Source organism: Mustela nigripes, chromosome 13 (genome assembly GCF_022355385.1).
Source record: "Mustela nigripes isolate SB6536 chromosome 13, MUSNIG.SB6536, whole genome shotgun sequence".
NCBI classification, from domain to species: domain Eukaryota; kingdom Metazoa; phylum Chordata; class Mammalia; order Carnivora; family Mustelidae; genus Mustela; species Mustela nigripes.
In genome coordinates, this window is record NC_081569.1 from 19512246 (window position 1) to 19531917 (window position 19672).

The 19672-nt window shown below is 35.9% G+C and overlaps 1 protein-coding gene and 1 pseudogene across 6 annotated transcripts in view; one reads left to right on the forward strand and one right to left on the reverse strand.

Annotated features, from left to right (window-relative positions):
• Positions 1-19672, forward strand: part of TJP1 (tight junction protein 1) — a 243038-nt gene that overhangs the window by 197711 nt on the left and 25655 nt on the right. For all 6 annotated transcript variants that reach the window (XM_059371689.1, XM_059371690.1, XM_059371693.1 and 3 more), the window contains 7 exons: positions 8130-8269; positions 9508-9613; positions 12222-12372; positions 14907-15015; positions 15967-16186; positions 16651-16835; positions 16937-17032. In XM_059371689.1, the coding sequence (XP_059227672.1) occupies positions 8130-8269; positions 9508-9613; positions 12222-12372; positions 14907-15015; positions 15967-16186; positions 16651-16835; positions 16937-17032 (1007 nt within the window). The remainder of the gene's footprint in view (positions 1-8129; positions 8270-9507; positions 9614-12221; positions 12373-14906; positions 15016-15966; positions 16187-16650; positions 16836-16936; positions 17033-19672) is intronic.
• On the reverse strand, positions 5365-5990 carry LOC131999108 (ubiquitin-conjugating enzyme E2 L3-like; annotated as a pseudogene).

The following is a 19672-nucleotide window of genomic DNA, read 5'->3' on the forward strand; positions in this document are numbered from 1 at the left end:
GGAGGGGACGATATTAGATAACATGATCAGAAAAGGCTTCTCTAAAGTGACCTCATCTTGAAATGAGTAAGAAAGAGCTCTCCCAATTGAAGATTATTACAAAATAAGAATAACACATGCCATTACTCAACTTCTTAGAATAACAGCAAGATGACCTGTATGGATGGATCACAAGAGCACAGGAGAGAGTGATTACAGTTCTAAGGAGTTTTTTCTTTAGTTTTGGAAAAAGTTATTTCAGTAGGAAAAATATGAAAGTTTTTTAAAAGGTTGCTTATTACTTGAATTGGGTTTTTTGGGGGATAATTTTCTTTGCCTAACATTTCAAAATGAGGATAATACTGATTATCTACCCTGATGTTACTTAGATTAAGAACCAAATTGTTGGGCACCTGGGTGGCTCAGTGGGTTAAGCCGCTGCCTTCGGCTCAGGTCATGATCTCAGGGTCCTGGGATCGAGTCCCGCATAGGGCTCTCTGCTCAGCAGGGAGCCTGCTTCCCTCTCTCTCTCTCTCTGCCTGCCTCTCCATCTACTTGTGATTTCTCTCTGTCAAATAAATAAATAAAATCTTTAAAAAAAAAAAAAAAAAGAAGAACCAAATTGTTTTCAGTCTTTGGGAATTTTAGGTTACCAGGTTAAAATTCCAAGCTGAGGCTTTGTCTTTAATATGCTTTCTAAGAAGCCAGGCCAAGGAAAGACCTTCATTGGTGCATTTCTCTAGTAATTAACTAGAAGCCCAAGTATAAGAATGTGTGTCAATGAATGCTGGTCAGTTTTAACTCTTAACAGGAGTTTATGGATCTAAAGATAGGAAAGCAAGCTTAAATATTATACTTTAGAGCCACAGTTTACAAAGTAAAAGTATGAATTTTATTTAATTCATCAGCTCTTATACAAGTACAATATAAAACATAAAATAAGATACTTAAAAAATGGACTGTTTGGGAGCGCCTGGGTGGCTCAGTGGGTTGAGCCGCTGCCTTCGGCTCGGGTCATGATCTCAGGGTCCTGGGATCGAGTCCCGCGTCGGGCTCTCTGCTCATCAGGGAGTCTGCTTCCTCCTCTCTCTCTCTGCCTGCCTCTCTGCCTACTTGTGATCTCTGTCAAATAAATAAATAAAATCTTTAAAAAAAAATGGACTATTTGGTAATATGTGTTAAAAATAGCGAATGTATGAAAACTCTTACTTCCAGATTTAAATAATGTAGAACAATCTTCTTTTGTCCTTTTGAGGCTCTTCATTAAAAAACGAGAGTGTTGTAACACTCTTCTCTTGTAAAATCAACCAAATGTACCACTCAATCAGATGATTGTTTTATTGAAAGAGTACCTACGTGAGTCAGTCCATTGAGCATCTGATTCTTGGTTTTGGTTGCGTCATGATCTCAGGATCGTGGGATCGATCCCCACGTCAGGCTCTGTGGTCAGTGGGGAGTCTGCTTGGGATTCTAAGATAAATCTTAAAAAAAGAAAAAAGATTGTTTACTCCAAATATTAGCCCAAGTACCTGATAATCATTATACTAATGAAAGCGTAACGATGCTATCTTTAAATTAAAAAAAGGTCTTCCTTACTCCTCATTATTAAAAATTGTACATTTTTACAAAAATCAGTTTGAACAACAGATCTGTTTTTCTTCTAAATCATTAATCATCATCACCATCAAAAATGAACATGTAAGATGAGAAGCTCTATACGAAATGATAAGGATCATAAAAGCCTGTATCTGGGTTATCACCTGAAAGTCATTTGCCATAATAAGCAGTATAGATACTCAAATTTTTTCAAAAACATATACACTCACGCATATATATGTCCAGACAGTAGATTACAGTATGTAAAGAATAAACTTAAATTGTGGGAAATTAGCTTATAAATATGCAAAATGGGTATAATAATTCCTTACTTTCTCAACATACCACCCTTCATTTCTGTGCCCAAATATCAACTTAGAATCTCTGCATCTCTCTCCCTTTGTCATCCCTAGAATTCTGTATATGCCATGCAGAAAGAGATCATTAATATTTTATTGCTGTTAAGGAGGAACTACAATGTATAAGTAAACTTTTGTTTCCATATAAAGTTTAGAAGATTGAGCAATGGTCACAACATTCTAAATAGTCAAACTTGAGTGTGCCTTTAGTTTTTCTTTTTTCTTTTTTTTTTAAGATTTTATTTATTTATTTGACAGAGATCACAAGTAGGCAGAGGCAGGAAGAGAAGCTGAGCAGAGAGCCCAATGCGGGGCCTGATCCCAGGACCCTGAGATCATGACCTCAGCCAAAGGCAGAGGCTTTAACCCACTGAGCCACCCAGGCGCCCCTCGTTTTTCTTTTTCATGTCTTCTAGTCCTCCCAGTTGAACTCTTCTGTTACTGGAGAAAATCTGTGGGATATGGTTAAGTTGATTTCTAACCATATCTTTATTGTTAATTATGGCTGAGATGGTCCAGTAGCCTTCAAAGGAATTAGCATCTAGTTTTTATTTTCATCCTAGGTTCTCTATAGGTCTTGCCTCCCTTTATGCAGCAAGTGAGTTTCTGAAAAGAAAGTGTAAGCCCGTTTTAAGTCATTTACCATGAAATAGGAATTTGAAGTTGGTTTTATAAAAGGATGTTTTACTGGAGTGAATGGTAAGCCTCAAGTTTATTTCCTATATTAGGACCACTTTTAAAATAAGGCATGACTGACCAGTCAGTTGAGAAGATGTTTGAGAGCTAGAAGCCTGAAAGAAAAGCTGCATGAAGAATGGGCAGTGTAGCATGTTTTGTTTTGTCAAAACAGTCAAGACAGAAAGTGGAATGGGGAGTGAACCCAGCAAGTTTAATGTAAAGAGATTAAATATAACCAGATTGGTGTAACAAAGGATTAGCTACTAAGAAGTAAAGGGAACTCTAAAGAATATGAGAATCAGGTATATGAACACCTGCTCCCCTTGGTGCTATGTTGGAATGACAAAGAGGAGGCTCCCCCCATGCATCCCTGGGGCTCAGAGCCAGCCATGTTGGGAAAGGCACACCCATGCAGGCTTCACTGAATGGCAGAGAATTTGGCTGTGATGTGTTGCCAGAAGAATGTGCAAGAATTTTTCCTCCAGTGTGCTTGAAAAAGGAGTTTCCTGGGCAAGTGTCTTGTTAGAGACCTTCTCCTGCAAAACCATCCTAGAGGAAGACTGCTGACTGCTTTGTGCTGTGAGAGCCTGCTGAAGGAACACACACCAGAACCCAGAGGGAGAGCCCCGGACCAAGCCACCTGCCCTCTGCCCTCTACCTGTAGGCGCAAACACTTGTGATTTTACTTACACCCGAAGTTTTTCACTTATAACTACTTGTTACTCCTTGCTGATCTGATGAAAGAATATGTTACTCTGCTACCCAGTTTACACGGTTGACTGGGTAAGGCTTAAAGAAGGCTGTTTACAATGAGTCCCTTTATGTGAACTGTAAAAACTCTTCAGAGACTGTGTTCCACCCCATGTCTTAATAACTGTCTCCCACAGAGTTTTTAACCAGCCCAGAGCTTCTGGGTAAATGGATCACTGCCGTAAGATTGATGTACAAATGAGAACTCTGGAAAATAAACCTTGTCTCCTCCCCTCTTGGGGAAAAACAGTAATGCCCTTAAGAGGATCTTGAGGTCCTTGAGAATGTCTGAAATGTCCGTCTCAGCTACTTGGAGCCAGAGTATGTAGATAAACATGCATCTGACTCAGGACAGACGTGATTTTTGTATAAAGTCAGCCTTCCTCTTAATAGTAAAAAGTATGTGTTTTTTGTTTTTGTTGTTTTGTTTTTTGGGGTAAAACTTAGATACTGTTTCAAAGCCAGTTGGGTAGAATTGTGTACGGAAGATTTGAGGAAAATGTATTTCATTGTCACAGCCTTACCAGTTTCTTTTGCTAAGCGCCACTGATTATAGACGAATTTGGTGTTTGGATTTGGTTTTTGTCTTACAGTAGACATAATGATCACATTTGCTCATAATAGAACTTCATAAATGTTTGGAAAATCTGATTATTATATTCCTGTACTGTAACTGTAGATCTGTATTGCCCAACATCATTGCTACTAGCTAGCCACATGTGGTTACTGAGTGTTTAAAATGTGGCCAGTCCAAATTGAAACATATTTTAAATGTGATATAACACATTAGGTTTTGATGACTGTGCACACACAAAAAGATGTAGGTTACTTCATTAATAATTTCATTGCCTAATGAAATAATATTTTGGATGTAATGCATTAAATGTATTCACTGATTTTACCTCATTTCATTTAATACAGATTTTAGAAAATTTGCAATTACATAGATGACTTGCCTCATAATCCCGTTAGCAGTACTGCTCCCGATCTACATGTATTATTGAATAATGCCTCCATCTTTTGGTAGATAACAGAAATGCACTAAAAAGAGAGGTGATTCTCCAAATATTAACTGTATGGAAAATTTCATAGAATAATATGAGTTCCATCCACCTGAAATGTTATTTCAGTCATAACAGTTGTTACAGGGAGGGAAAAGTTGTGATGGGCAATATGGTATGAAAATTAACCAAAGACGAAAGTACTGGCAGTTTTATGTGATGGAGCAAGAGCCCTATTGCACAACAAATGACAGCTTGTTGGTTATCATTACAGAGGATGTTTCCATTAGAGTATTATAATTGATTCTAAGTTACCGAGATGGTGGTTATCATTAATTTCAGTCATTTTAAATTTAGTAAGTTTAAGTTATAAGAAAAAAAGTCAATTGTAACTATTTGTTTTTACATCTTTTTAAACAATTTAAAATTTACTTGTTGCAGAGCAATAAATCTGTAGAACTATTAAAATTATGCATTCTTTAATCTCATTTTCTTTAAAATGTTCATATTTGTATTGAATAATGCCGATTATTTCCAGAAGTAATGTTTAAGACTACACTTATTTCTCAGAATTCAATGTTTACCAATCTGATGGTTGCAAATTGGTAACTTGTTTATTTCCAGTTCATGGTTTCCTGATTAGTGGAGCTGTGCATCTTTTTATGAGATTATTGATGGTAGTGTTGCTCCCTCAGTGAACTGCAGGTTCATTTCTGTTGCTTGCTTGCTTTCTTCCTTCCTTCCTTCCTTCCTTTTTTCTTTTTTCTCTCTTTTTTTCTTTTCTTTTTTTTTTTTTTTAAGAACATCTTAAATTTTTAATCCTTTCTTTACAGGTTACCTAGACCACTTTTGATTAAGAAAACTGTAGAAAGTTAGTAACTGCCACAAGCAAACACGAGGTGTTGGCACGTGTCAATTTTCCAGAGTCCTGCTTTGTGGGGGGTCTAAATGTGTGGCTTGGGGTCTCTGCTCACACTTGCTGGAATCCATCGTGGCAGAGTTTAGTCCACAGGTCGCTTTTCCTCATTTTCTTTGTAAACTCTTCAGGATTCTCACAGAATTTTTTACCGTCCTCAGAGTATTCTTCAGGTAGGTGAGCCCAAAGTGGGTGCTCGGGCTGGGGTCATTCACCAATGCTATGTGGGACTGGATTACTTAGTGGGTTTTAATTGCTGGCTTCCAGTTTTTAGCACTAATTACTGGGCAGACAGACTGCCCCTTGTCATCAGTGTTGTGATAGATCTTTGTTTTAAATGTGACTGCCTTCAGTTCAGGTCATGATCCCAGGTCCTGGGATCAAGCCCTGCCTCTGGCTCTCTGCTTAGCAGGGAGCCTGCTTCCTCCCCTCTCTCTCTCTGCCTGCCTCTCTGGCTACTTGTGATCTCTGTCTATCAAATAAATAAATAAAATCTTTAAAAAAAAATGTGATCTCTTGTGGTTTGATTGGGTACTCTGCTGGAACACTGATTTTGATTCTGAAGTCCCCCTTATCATATGAAGCATGGACAGGAACAGTGACTCCTTGCCAAGTCAATAAATTAGCTTCATCAGCCTGGATGTTATGAAAGTTTTTCATTCCACGTTTGCGGATTTCTTCAAGCTCCATCAGCCTCCTTCTGGCTGCCATCTTGGATTTGGTGCTGCTGCTTTCCCAGCCTGTTGGTCATTTTTCTGTCGCATTGTTCTTTTTCATTTCTTCATCAGTAGTAGCTCTTTTGGGGAGTGTGTTGCAAATGTAAGTCTTTATAATATCTTTTTCTTTGCAATTAGACATTTTTAATAATGAAATGTTTTCATCTTTATGGCTTCTGGATGTTTATTTTACTTATTTGGGGAGATCTCCCCCAATCTAAGTTTCTATAGATTCTCTCCAGGCATTTTATAGTTTCTGATGTTATTATTGCTGGCATACTTTTCCCTTTCATTTTCTTCTGATTATAGAGGACACTGAGGAAAATCCATTGATTTTTTTTTTTAAACATAGTTTTAAAAATGTAGTTTAAACGTAGTTTAAAAGACGTAGTTATAATTTTCTCTATGTAATTTGTTTCGTATTCTTTATACCCACTAAAATTCTCCCCAGTATTTCAAGCCTATTAGCTCATGATCATATCATCTGAGTCTTCAAAATAGTGGTAGGCATAGTGGTAACCCTAGTTAGTATTGGCAGGTATCACTGTGTTGTTACTGATTTTAGTATAAATACATTCAGCATTTCCCTGTTTAATATGGTCTTAGCTCTTGGTTTTTGAAAATAGTCTCTTAACTAATTATATTGCCTGTATTTTTGCTTTATTTGTGATTTTTATTAGGAATGGCTGATGAATTTTTTTTTTTTACATTCCTGTTTCACCAGTATTTTTTTCATACAGTATTTGGATGTAATAATGAATTATGTGATAGATTCCTAATGTTAAGCCAGCCATGTACTTGTGAAACAACCCTGCTGTGATCATTGTAAAATGACTTTTTAATGCATTACTGTATTCCCTTAGCTGGCATTTTATTTAGAATTTTTTCCTCTGTTTATAATTTAAAATGTTTTTTGTGTTTGTCCTGTCATTGTCAAAGTGTTAAGAGTACTGTTAACCTCAGATTGAATCACTGATAGAATATTGAAAATTTTTTTAACTACACAAGATTTTTATGATACTGTTCTCTACATTACTATGCATATTTGGAATTTTCCGTAACAAAAAGTTGGGGGAAAAAATGCGCTCTTTAACATGTATGTGTTTCCCTAGGATAAATCTAGAAGTGGAATTACAGGTTTTTGAGTGTTTGCCTAAGTAACTCCCATTTTGCCCTTAAGTAGTTATACTTGTTTACATTTATTTACCATCCCTGTATGCGTATCTATTTCTCCATGTCCTTCCCTAGGTTTTATGTTATCGTGTGAAAGTTCTCATGAATGATAAGACAATTAAAAGTTATTTCAGTGTGCATTTTCCTAGTTACTAGTGAGGGTGAACATACTTTCATGTTTATTGTTATCTGTGTATGTATATTTTTGGTGAATTGTCTCTTTCTAATACTTATTTTTCTCTTGAGTTGTCTCCTCTAAACTGATTTACAGTTCCTTATATGTTCTAAATACCAAATTCTTCATGTGTTATTAGGCCAATATATAAATTGGTCAATATGGAAACATTAGGTATTAAACTCATTACTTATGTTAGGTTGAACTGTATGAAATTGCTTATGTTCACCTGTTAGAACCAAAAAATCCCATTTCATTTGGCTTAACCAAAAATATATTTTTTAATTACTTGAATTTTTATGCAGTCATGGTTGTTGGTGTATGAGGGTTTTTGTGCATTGAGTCTTTAACAGTCCTCTATTTTTGATGATACAAATTTTTTAAACATATATTTTGGACTTAAATTCCATCTGAAATCGTATTTTTGTCATTAACATGCATAGCGGTCTAATCTTTTAAATTGTGGACATTGGCCCTAACCTCATTTATTAAATAAATAGCATGTTTTTTTCTCACAATTCTGAACTACCATTTCCATGTTAAATTTTACTATTGTGGGTAGATTCATCTATTTTCTGTTTTGTTGCTTTGATCTGTGTTTCTGTTTCTGTGACAATACCACTCTAGTTTTAATTACTAGGTTTTTATAGTATTTTGATAGCTATTAGAACAAATCCCTTGTCATAGCTTTTCAAAGGTTGCTTGACTGTTCTTAGACTGTTCTCTTACAAATGATTTTTATAATCGTCTATGTGTCCCTAATTTTTAAATTTTACTAATGTGCAGTCTCCGGAGCAGAGAAGAAGAGAGAATTTCTAAACCTGGGGCTGTCTCAACTCCTGTGAAGCATGCGGATGATCATACTCCTAAAACGGTAGAAGAAGTTGTAGTTGAGAGAAATGAGAAACAAGCACCCACTCTCCCAGGTAAGCCTAGCAAAACACTACATTCAGAAAATATTTACAATCAGACTAAATAAAATAATTGTCAGAATTTACAGATGACTTAAATATGCTTCAGTGATTTTGATTATTGTTATTTCTGCAGTTACTACTATTTGCGTCTTCTACTATCTGTGTTTGAATTTTTCTGAATCTGACTTCCAACATATTCCTTATGGGTATGAGGTTGGCATGGATCAGTAGGCTTTCATGAATTTTAAAAAATTTTACTGGATAGAAATTATTCATAGTTAACAGCTGTTCACAGTGAGTAAAGTTGTTCTCTAGCACTGCTTATTTAGGAGAAATATTAGATTGGCTTAAGAATTTTTTTAAGTTATTTTACCTATTGAAGGTATTTTCTTAAACGCTGTAAGTTATTAGATTGGCTTAAGAATTTTTTTAAGTTATTTTACCTATTGAAGGTATTTTCTTAAACGCTGTAAGTTATAATAAGTTATACACTGTAGAGATGCATATGAAACCAGACATAAGAATCTGCAAGTTTCCAAAATCCATTTCCTTGAAACGCCAGGATATTTGGGTTCTGTTGTCTCTCAGTTCCTTCTCTCAAATCTTTTTACTCTGCTTGTTTAGTAGCAAGAATGTGAATATTTGAAAGCAAATTTTACCACAGTGAAGAAGACTGCTTTGACAATTTTAGAGAAACGATGTAGGGATTCTCTTCTCTTTTTCCTCCTCTTCCTCCTTTCCCTGTCCCTCACACCCCAACCATAGACTTTTTCAAACCCTAACAGCTGAAGCTTTAGAAGGCACAGGTAGCCATGTAATGTGCATATTTGCTATAAAGAAATCAGAATTTATAACTGTACTCTGTACTTTAAAATATATAGTATGTATGTTTCTTATTAAGTTTTCTGAGCTTTTTGCTGATGAATTTTAATGTATATATTTTGTGGGATTTGTGGTTTGCTATTTTCCTGGTTGTGCTTATGTTATTATTCCAGTTTTTTTTTTTTTTTAAAGATTTATTTATTTGACAGAGAGAAATCACAAGTAGACAGAGAGGAAGCCAGAGAGAGAGAGAGGGGGAAGCAGGCTCCCTGCTGAGCAGAGAGCCCGATGCGGGACTCGATCCCAGGACCCTGAGATCATGACCTGAGCCGAAGGCAGCGGCTTAATCCACTGAGCCACCCAGGCGCCCCTATTCCAGTTTTTAATAAAGCGATTCCTGCACAGTTTTTAAATTTTCTTTCTTTTAGAACCAAAGCCTGTGTATGCTCAAGTTGGACAACCAGATGTTGATTTACCTGTCAGTCCGTCTGATGGTGTCCTACCTAATTCAACTCATGAAGATGGGATTCTCCGGTAATGGGATTTTAAGCTTGTGTTGTCCTCTCTGTCCATTATTCAGTGTTATTTAAATTGAGAATTCAATTGCATATCCTTTTTGAAAGAGTGTATACCATTTAATGTTATGATTATGTTTTATTTCAAATTATTTATATGAGAGAATTAGAAATTAAAAAACAAAAAAGAAACTTTGGATGTTGACTTTATCACCACTGTCCACCTACCTAGTTTTTAGGTTGGGAATTAGAAAAGTTAAAAATTGTTTTCTGCTTAGAAATCAGAATTTTCACAAGTTTTCTAATGCCCTAGTATTTAAAAAACACAAATAACCAGTGTTTCTCCATTCTAACACTGTTGATATTTTGGGTTGTGTCCTTGTTTATTGCGTTGTGAAATGCTGAGCAGCATCCCTGACCACTAGCTGCCAGTAGCACCTCCCAGTTGTAACAACCAAAAACGTCTCCAGACTTTGCTAAATCTCCCTTGGTTGAAAACCTCTTCTAGATTAGTTAGCAACTCAAAAGTAAGTTTTTTATATTCTATACCTTTTACTGTTCTGTCTTATACTTAATGAGATTGAGCTGTAAATTTCAAATAATCTTGATCATCAAATTAGTCTTTTGTTGCTTCTGTGGTGAAAGGGACATGATATGACCAAACTTTTAAGTGAGTTAGATGTAGACCCCTGATCTTACTTGTTTTCTTTGCTTAAGGAAATTGGGTTGTTACTGCAAGACCCAGCTAGATAGATAGAATTCCTGGAATAGATGGGTAGGATAGAAGGTTAAAATTGTATATTGTTATTATCAGATAACTGATAATTCAAAATTTTATAAATTATGAAGGAATAGTTTCCTTCTTTTTCCTTTCTTCAGAATTGCTTCAAGCTTTTATAACTCTTTAAAGTTTAAGAATACTGGAATGATTAATTCCAGAGACCTATTTCTCAAGAGAGCCCTGAAGAACAGATACTGAAGAGGATTTGAGGTTGTGGGTAGCTGGTCCAGGAAACATTTGATTATTTATTAAAGTCCAGTGACTGTATTTGGGGCAGAAGTGGTTAATTGGTTTACTTTTTCTTACTACAAGTAGTTGATGTAATACCAGTAAAGCAGAATAAAAAATGTCAGTCGTCTGAAGTACATGACCCTGAGGGTGGACCTAAAGCTGTCCTTTAAAAAGACAGATTTTATTAAAGGATGGAGACTACAGTCAACGATTTTTACTTTTTGAGGCACACTAGATCAGTCTCTGTTACAAAAGGACCACCAGGGATCTGGAGTCTCAAGGACTTTGAGGAAGTGTTTTAAAAAACTTACTATATGATTGGTTTGGAAGAAGAGTCTGTGAGCAGACTCTGGACTTACCTGGAAAAGTAGGACACTGTCGTATCTAAGTGATTCACATGGCCCATGATAACACTGGCCAGTACTTTCATGGAAGGAGGAAGGGTATCACCAGCCCTGACAATGAGTGACTTCATCTAACCTACAGTCTCTGATGTTTACATCTAGTAAATGTTTGTTCCAGGTAAGGAAATGGAACAAGTGTGAATACCTTATAAGATCCAGAAGCGTAAGGTGGTCTTCAGTAGTTTAAAAGAATTAGACCCTCCTCTCTTTGCTCAACTCATTCATTCATTGATTTGTGTTTTTTATTTTCTATTGGCTTCTAATCATTTGTTCATTGTTAATTAGTGAATTAAGAGGAAAGGGACTTTTTCTGCACTTCATGTCAGAATAGGTAATAGAATTGTGTGTCTTCTTGAATAGAAAAGTGGGAGAGTTATGGAAACCTAGATGGGTAATTTGTAATTATGTATATTATTTGTAATTCATTACCTTAAAGAGTGGTTTGCATTTATGATCCATTTCTCCCTACCCATTCTTCTAAGATGTCCTTTAGTTTTTATTTCAGGGCTAGCACAAGGTTTTGGCACTACACTAATTATAAAAGAATGTGCATACATTAATTCCTTTTCCATTCTCTCTCTAGTAAGAAAAGGGCAGAGACTGAATATATGACTAATCCAGAAAGGCTGAAGGCTGATAAGTTTTTTATTTAAAATCCAAAGGGGCTGCAGAGTAAGTGATCTGTGTCAGAGTGCACCAACTGCCATGTTTAAAAACCGCTCTCTCTTGGATGTGCAGATCACGTGCTTGGAGACTCATTTTGATTCCCTGGTATTAGGAAAGTTTGTCAATTTATGCTTCCATTTCAACCTTTGAAAAACTGTACTGCTCAGTTATTCTGTATAGATGATATGGTATAAATTGGGATGAAAAGAGTGGAAGATGTTTTTAACTATTGCAAATGCCCCATATGCATCCAAGACACTAAGAGTTGGGAAAATATTATTTTTATAAAGTAGTTTTATTAATTAGTTATAAAACAGTAATTGCATATTAGATATTTTAAAACTCATTGTTCAGAGAATAAAAGAAAGTGCCAGTAAAGCTGATTTGGAATTCTAATACTAAATTGTATTCAGTAAATAGTGGTATGAGGGGAATTCAGAGATGATGGTCTTTGTTTCATTCTGAGTGTGGTTTTCATTGTAGTGATTTATTGTAACTTTTCAAGCTTCTCTTAACTGTTTCAAATGAAATATTTGTTTTAACAGGCCCAGCATGAAATTGGTAAAATTCAGAAAAGGAGATAGTGTGGGTCTGCGCCTGGCTGGTGGAAATGATGTTGGAATATTTGTAGCTGGTGTTCTAGAAGATAGCCCTGCAGCCAAAGAAGGCTTAGAAGAGGGTGATCAAATTCTCAGGGTATGTCAGTATATCAGAGATATGGTTTGAAAGTACTTAGATCTTTAGAGAAAGACATCAAATACGGCAAACCTATTATTATAATTCAGTTGTAATCTTAAGTCATAGTCTCTTGAACCAAATATCCATTTCAGATGAGGAATCCGTTCTGGTCTTGGTTGTATTGACCTCTTCCCTTCCCATTTCTGCATTTGGTCTTGTTTATTGGTGTGATATGTGTTACTGCAGGGTATGATCCTCTGGTTCATTTCAATCTCTGATGTTTGTAGAACTTACAAAAAAAAAAATAATAAAGGTCTTAGATCCCTATGATATCCACCAAGTAGTCTTTTTAAGTTTGACTAGACATTCAGGCTGGCAAGACTGACATAGGGCACAACTTGCCATCAGTTGTCACTCTCCCATGGGAGAGGGAGCCGTCTTTGCAGCGGTCCACATAGCCGTGTGGGACTTTCTTTACCCTGGAGATGGCTTACCTGCAAGGAAATGGGGATGTCCATTGGGCAAATGTGTAAGCTGCCGTGGCTTTGAAGCTTCATACCTCACAAGAGACAAAACCAGTTACAGGAGTCAGAAAGTCCAGCTTAGGTGTGGTCTCTTTTATTTTGCTGTTGTTTTTCTGTCTTTGCCATAAGTGGTGCTGTCTAGTCATATAGTATCATCTTTATCTGTCTCCTTAAAATATCCAGATCTCTTGGCAGAGAAACTGTGTCCGGTTTAACCCAATCATATCTGTTCAATGTGAGTTCCTGTTTGCTTCACCCTCCAGCATAGACTGTCATTGCTACCTCTCTTCCTGTCTTCCTGCATTTGGGCTACCTCCTGCTCCCTGTCCTGGCTTCAGTCTCCAGCTCGGAAACTTGCTCCTTTCTTTGCTCATGTTTTTCTCTTTGCCTCCCCTCTGGCTCTTCATCTGTTCTCTATTGTCTTACTTCTCTCCTTTTGCTATTGAAATTGTTGTCAGTCCCTGCCTTGCTTCCTTTTCAGTCATCACTGTCCTAAAGTTTTATTGTCTGACTTCCATCATAACCACTGCTCAACCTGAAGTCTCATAAGCCATCATCGACCTAATGGCACCGTTGGCTCTCATTTTCCCTTATTTCCTAGCAGCGTTTTGATTGAAGTGCTTTCAATCTTGAAGTGCTTTCTTCCTTGGACTCCATAACATTGTCATTCTGGTGCTCTTTTAGTCTTGTAAATTCTTTCCACCCTTCCTTTATGGTTCTTCTAAAGCTTGGAGAATGTCAGCAGCTCCCTGCTTCTCTCTTGCTACAGGTCTCCATCTCGACTTTGAGGGCTCATGTCAGCAGCCTACCATCAGGATCTTTACTTTGAGCTCTTCTCAGTCCCCTCCCCACTGTATGAGCTACCTATGGCCATTTTCCTCCTTCTCTCCTTTCCCTTCAAACTTCCTATAAAAGTCAAGCTATCATCTTTGACTTACTGGCCTCCATCTGACACTGTACTTTGATTCCTCCTTGTGATAATACATTGTACTCAGATACAACATGGAGAGTGATGTTCACTACACTAAAGAAATTAAACAGACCTCTTAACCACCTCATATCCTATTTGAAATAGTCAGGGCATACATACATCATTTTATTTTATTTTATTTATTTTATTTTATTTTATTTATTTTTTTTTTTTTAAAGCTCTTATTTTCCTTATTAAGTAAGCTTTAGCCCCAACATGAGACTCAAACTCACAACCCTGGCATAAGAGTCACGTGCTCTTACCAACTGAGCCAGCTAGGCACCTGTATGTGCATCATTTTAAAATTATTTCTTAATAATTTACTTTTGTTTTATATCATAAAAGTAGTGCATGTTAACTTTTTTTTAATGTGGAAAATTTTCAAAAAGTGAAAGAAAATCTACCTGTGACCCTGCATATAATCACCAGTAACATTTTGATAAGTTTCCTTTGGTCCTTAAGAGCTTCTAATATAAGTACCTAATGACTTTGCAGACATTGAGCCTACATCATACAGATGTTCTTATAGAGTTGGGACAATGCATGTGCTGTTTTATTTTTCTTATTTCCTACTGATTTCTTTTTCAGAATCTAGTAAAAAGTAAGGCTCTATTTTTAAATTCACAGAATTCAAATCTTTTTTTTTTTTTTTTTTTGAGGTATACTGGTATACAACATTATATTAGTTTTAAGTTACATTTGTGGAGTTTATAATTTCAAAATTTAAAGCCAGAAAGCTTATAATAATAGATACTTGGAATTAGATGTTGTCTTTCTGGTCTAAATTGGTTGGATATTGCAGTAGATGATCATTAATGCCAGGATGTATTATGGCTACTCTTTAAATGAATTTACACCTTTACCCAATTTACTTGGTTTCTACATATTTTAAATTAGAGTGTATTATTTTTCTCCAAAGGAAAATCAGTTTTTTCCCTCTGAAAGCTGTGATGTTTTCAAATTACATAAAGTCTGAGAATCTTTGTTTTCTGTGTAGATAAGTATTTTCATAATCTTTAAATATGGTCAATAATAATTTGTGAAATATATTTTAACAGGTAAACAATGTAGATTTCACAAACATCATAAGAGAAGAAGCTGTCCTTTTCCTACTCGACCTCCCTAAAGGAGAAGAAGTGACTATATTGGCTCAGAAGAAGAAAGATGGTGAGATACTGTCAGGAAATGGAGAAAATCTACAGAATTCTGAGAACTTAAATAGGGAACTTAATTTCCATTTTTAAATCATTCAAAGCTGAGTGATAAATGCATTTGTTAATCTCAGAGTTTAAGTCACTTTGAGGTACAGTCTTAACACTCTGCTCTTTAGAAAGCGCGATTTTAGGACCAACCTTTATGACATTCTAGTTTAAGTAGAGTGCTGTCCAACTCTTCACAAGGCATTGAAAAATCCTAGTTGTTTATTAGCCATTAGAATCATACAAAAGTATACAGTCACCTTCCAAATTTTTTACTGATGTTTTCTAAGCAATACATTTTTGTTAGCATTAATTAAAGAGAATGCCTAATTTTCTTTGATTAGGAAGATACACTTTTCAGTTAGAACAGGGTTTCTCAGCCTCAGCACTATTTTTGTTTTGGGCCAGATAATTCTTTTTTGTAGAAGCTGACCCATATCTTATAGGATGCCTAGAAACATCCCTGGCCTCTATCCACTAGATGCCAATAGCACACTTACCTGATCAAAAATGTCTCCAGATATTGCCTAATATCCCCTGGGGGAACAAAATTACCCTCATTTGAGAACCACTTATTTAGAAAATGTGACTATCTGTAATACTTGCAGCAAAGTTAAGTTAGATGATATAAATAGAACTGTGTGGTTAAGGACAAGTTGCTTGATCTGTTTCTGCATTACTTTTCCTCATCTGCAAAATGGAGGTGCTAAACCTATATAGGTAGGTATAAACCTATGTCCTATTTCATGAGATAATGGTGCATTACGTGAGACAGAATGCCTAATGTGGTATGTGGATCCAACATATGTTGAATGCTGTTGGTTTATTATTATCAGAGCATTTTCACATAATCTATTTCTTCAGAGTAATTTCTTATCTTACTCGCTATTGATAATGTTTTTGTTTTGATTCCTTTTAGTTTATCGTCGCATCGTAGAATCAGATGTAGGAGATTCTTTCTATATTAGAACCCATTTTGAATATGAAAAGGAATCTCCCTATGGACTTAGTTTTAACAAAGGAGAGGTGTTCCGTGTTGTGGATACCTTGTACAATGGGAAACTAGGCTCTTGGCTTGCTATTCGAATTGGCAAAAATCATAAAGAAGTAGAAAGAGGCATCATCCCTAATAAGAACAGGTATGAATGTTTGGATACTTCTCATAAAATAGTTAAGTAAATGATGATGGAAGACTTGAATCCCACTGGGAAATTTTTGGCAGTGTAAAGAATTAGTTTTCATTATATTCACTGTATCTATGACTGACTTAGTTGTACAAACTATTTTATTTTATTTTTGTATTTTATTATTTCTTTCTTTATTTTAAGTAGGGTCCACACTTATTGTGGAGACCAATGTGGGTGGGTCTTAAACTCACGACCCTCAGATCAAGACCTGAACTGAGATCAAGAGTTGGACACTTAACCCGCTGAGGCCCCCAGATGCCCTAGAACTTCTTTATCTTAGTTTAGCCATTAAGATTTAAACTACATGTAGAGTTCTGTCCAGTATTTTGACATTTTGTGTCGTCTATGGGTCTTTTTCCATTTTGCTTTTCAAATATATTTATCCATCTGTCTGTCCTGTATTCTGTCTTGTCCAGGGCTGAGCAGTTAGCCAGTGTACAGTACACACTTCCAAAAACAGCTGGGGGAGACCGTGCTGACTTCTGGAGATTCCGGGGTCTTCGCAGTTCCAAGAGAAATCTTCGAAAGAGTAGGGAGGATTTGTCAGCTCAGCCAGTTCAAACAAAGTTTCCAGCCTATGAAAGAGTTGTTCTTCGAGAAGGTGATTTATTTTCTATAGAGTAACCTTAATACCATTAATGTCAATGTGCTTAAGAAAGAAAAAGTATAAACTGTGTTATTTTTCCTTTGAATTTCTCCCAGCTGGATTTCTGAGGCCTGTAACTATCTTTGGACCAATAGCTGATGTTGCCAGAGAAAAGCTGGCAAGAGAGGAACCAGATATTTATCAGATTGCAAGTAAGTGGCCTTAAGACGGACTTAGATGAGGTTGAGGGTATTGCCTTACTTGGTACTCCTCTAAAGGAAAGGTCTGATCCATTCACCTAACAGAAATAAAACTTTCTGTAAGTTAAAGTTTGCAGTTTATCCAGTTTATTTGATTTGGAGGGAAATTGGAGTGACTGTGTCCTGGTTGTACTACTTCCCTTTAATAATAAAAAGAATCACCCATTTATGAAGCTCTGGCTTCATATGAAAATTGAACATGATCTTGTTTAATAAATCTGACAATATCACCATGGGTAATATTAGAGTATCCATGCTGAAGTTGAGCAACTTGAGTCTTAGGGTGGTTAGGACCATTGCCAACCAACCTCTTCACTCTAAATTTCCCTGATGACACCCAGCTAATGAGTGACAAAACTCAACTTTGAACCCAACCCTTCCTGGCTTTAGTCCAGTGCTTTCAGTCATTGAGCTAACAGAAACAAGTATATAAAAAGGGTAATAAAAATATGGTTCATGCCATCAGTTATTGTAGGCATTTATAGTAAGTTAGAGTTAAATATAAATAATGAAGATGTAGTGTTTAAATGCCTAACAGATTCTGCTTGCAGATTCTTTTAGTTTAGCTATTGTGGTACTTTAAATATACGGACTTGGTTATGACCACTTTGGCTTGCTTTAAGCTATAGATAAAGCCTTAAGCTGGTTTTTTCCTCTAATTATAGAAATGCTCACTATTTGGAAAGCTTAGAAAATTAATTTGATGACATATATCATCATCATCCTTAATTTTAACCTATTGTATTTTCTTCCACCCTACCACCATTTGCAAGCAAACGGTGTGGGGGTGTGGGGCTTTATTCGGTTTTCCTCCTTTAATTGATAAAACCGTGTTTTTTTAAATTATCCATTGTGCAACCAAATTTTGGTTGATTAGTCTTCTGTTATTTATAAATAGTTGATTTCAGTTTTATATTTTACTTTTATAAAGGATGTGGAAATCGGTCCATATTTTATTTGCTTGTTTCAGCTTTGCTTTGTTTTATGAAGGATTTAAATCCTCAGAAATACAGCTTTTCCCATGTTTATGATAATTTTCTTAGAATTCCCAAATACAGTCAGAAATAAGCTGTGGAACATGAGCATTTTCTGGTTACATATGGTTGCATATGATTGCTGTTGCCATCTGAAAGGTTGTGCCTTTGTCATTGTTCCTACTGTCATTAGATGAGACCCGCATTAACAGTTTTAATTTAAAGAATAAGAGCATTGCCTTTTTATTATATTACTTTTCACTGAAAGTTGAATGAGGCTATTTAGTTTATGAAACTGAAAAGATTTGCAGACAAATGATAGTAAAATTTGACCCAAGTATAGAAAATGCTTATTTCTGCTTCCCCTTTCAGTTTGTTAGTATTTTCAGAAGAGGTTTTTTTGGGGTCATCATTTGTAGATAGCATTTGGCCTAAATAAGTTGGTGGTAACCCTGCCCATAACCAAACTTAGGGTTTTTAAATATAGGAAAAGTATGTGTGAAGACTTGTGAAGCTCTACCTGAGGAAGTAATTGATTGCTTTAATTGAATTTTTTCTACACTTCAGCCAGGCTTTTAAAAAAGGTATTAGGATAGCATAGTTATGTATCCTCTCTGAGTCCAGTGAGAGTCTTTTGCTAAAGAATTGGTAGCATTTTCTCCAACCAAAACTACCAGTTGATCTCTCTTTAATTCTCTGTTCACCAGATTTGAAATTCTGCCCTGTTTGCTGGTAGAGCTTTATCTTAATTCCCTAGAGTCGTTCAGCTTGCCTTCAGTGTAACCTTTGTCCTTCCAAATCTCTGCTTTTGTCTCATCTGAAAAACCAGAGCTCCTGTTTGTCTTTAAAGTTTTCCTTGTGACCAAAGTCATAAACATTGCTGTGCCTTTGTAGTGAAGAACTTCATATTAATAGACCTCCAAGGTTTCTGGTTAGTAACTGGCTCAAGCTGCACTTGGCATATTATACACTAGTAGGGAGGGACAGGATGCCAGTGTGAAACCGCAGTCTGTCTCAGTTACAAATTAATAGCCTTCTCTGCACCCAGGTTCCAAAAAGTCCTCTAACCCAGAACTCCTCAGCCCCTCTGTTACAGCATTGTTGGTTTTGGGTTGTGGACTTATCCAGGTATTGATTTCATTGGCCGCCAGCAGCTAGACGGGGCTTCACCCAGAAGAGGCCTCCTAAGTTTATCTCTGTTGGCTGTACGAATAATGTCATTTTCTTTGCATGTCACAATGTGTAAAACCTTTGGAAATAGTGCCATGCCAACCCATCCTAGAGTATTAGGCAAAAGAAAAAATGGGTCTCCATACATGCATATTTCTACCTCTTTTTTTAATGTCTTTTTCCAGAACATAGAAAATTTTTGGAAAACATAAAATATAGATATATGAAACTCACATTATTTCAAGTTTAAATATTTTACTTATACCAAAACAGAATTGATCATTTTATTTTCCTTTAATGGAAGCAAGCTCATCAATATTATTTTTAAGTTTATTTTTTTAAATCTCATTTTCAATTGAAAGAATTGCCATATTTGACAATTTTTCTTTCTCTTCTCTCTCTCTCTTTTTTAAAGATTTTACTTATTTATTTGTGAAGGAGAGAATGA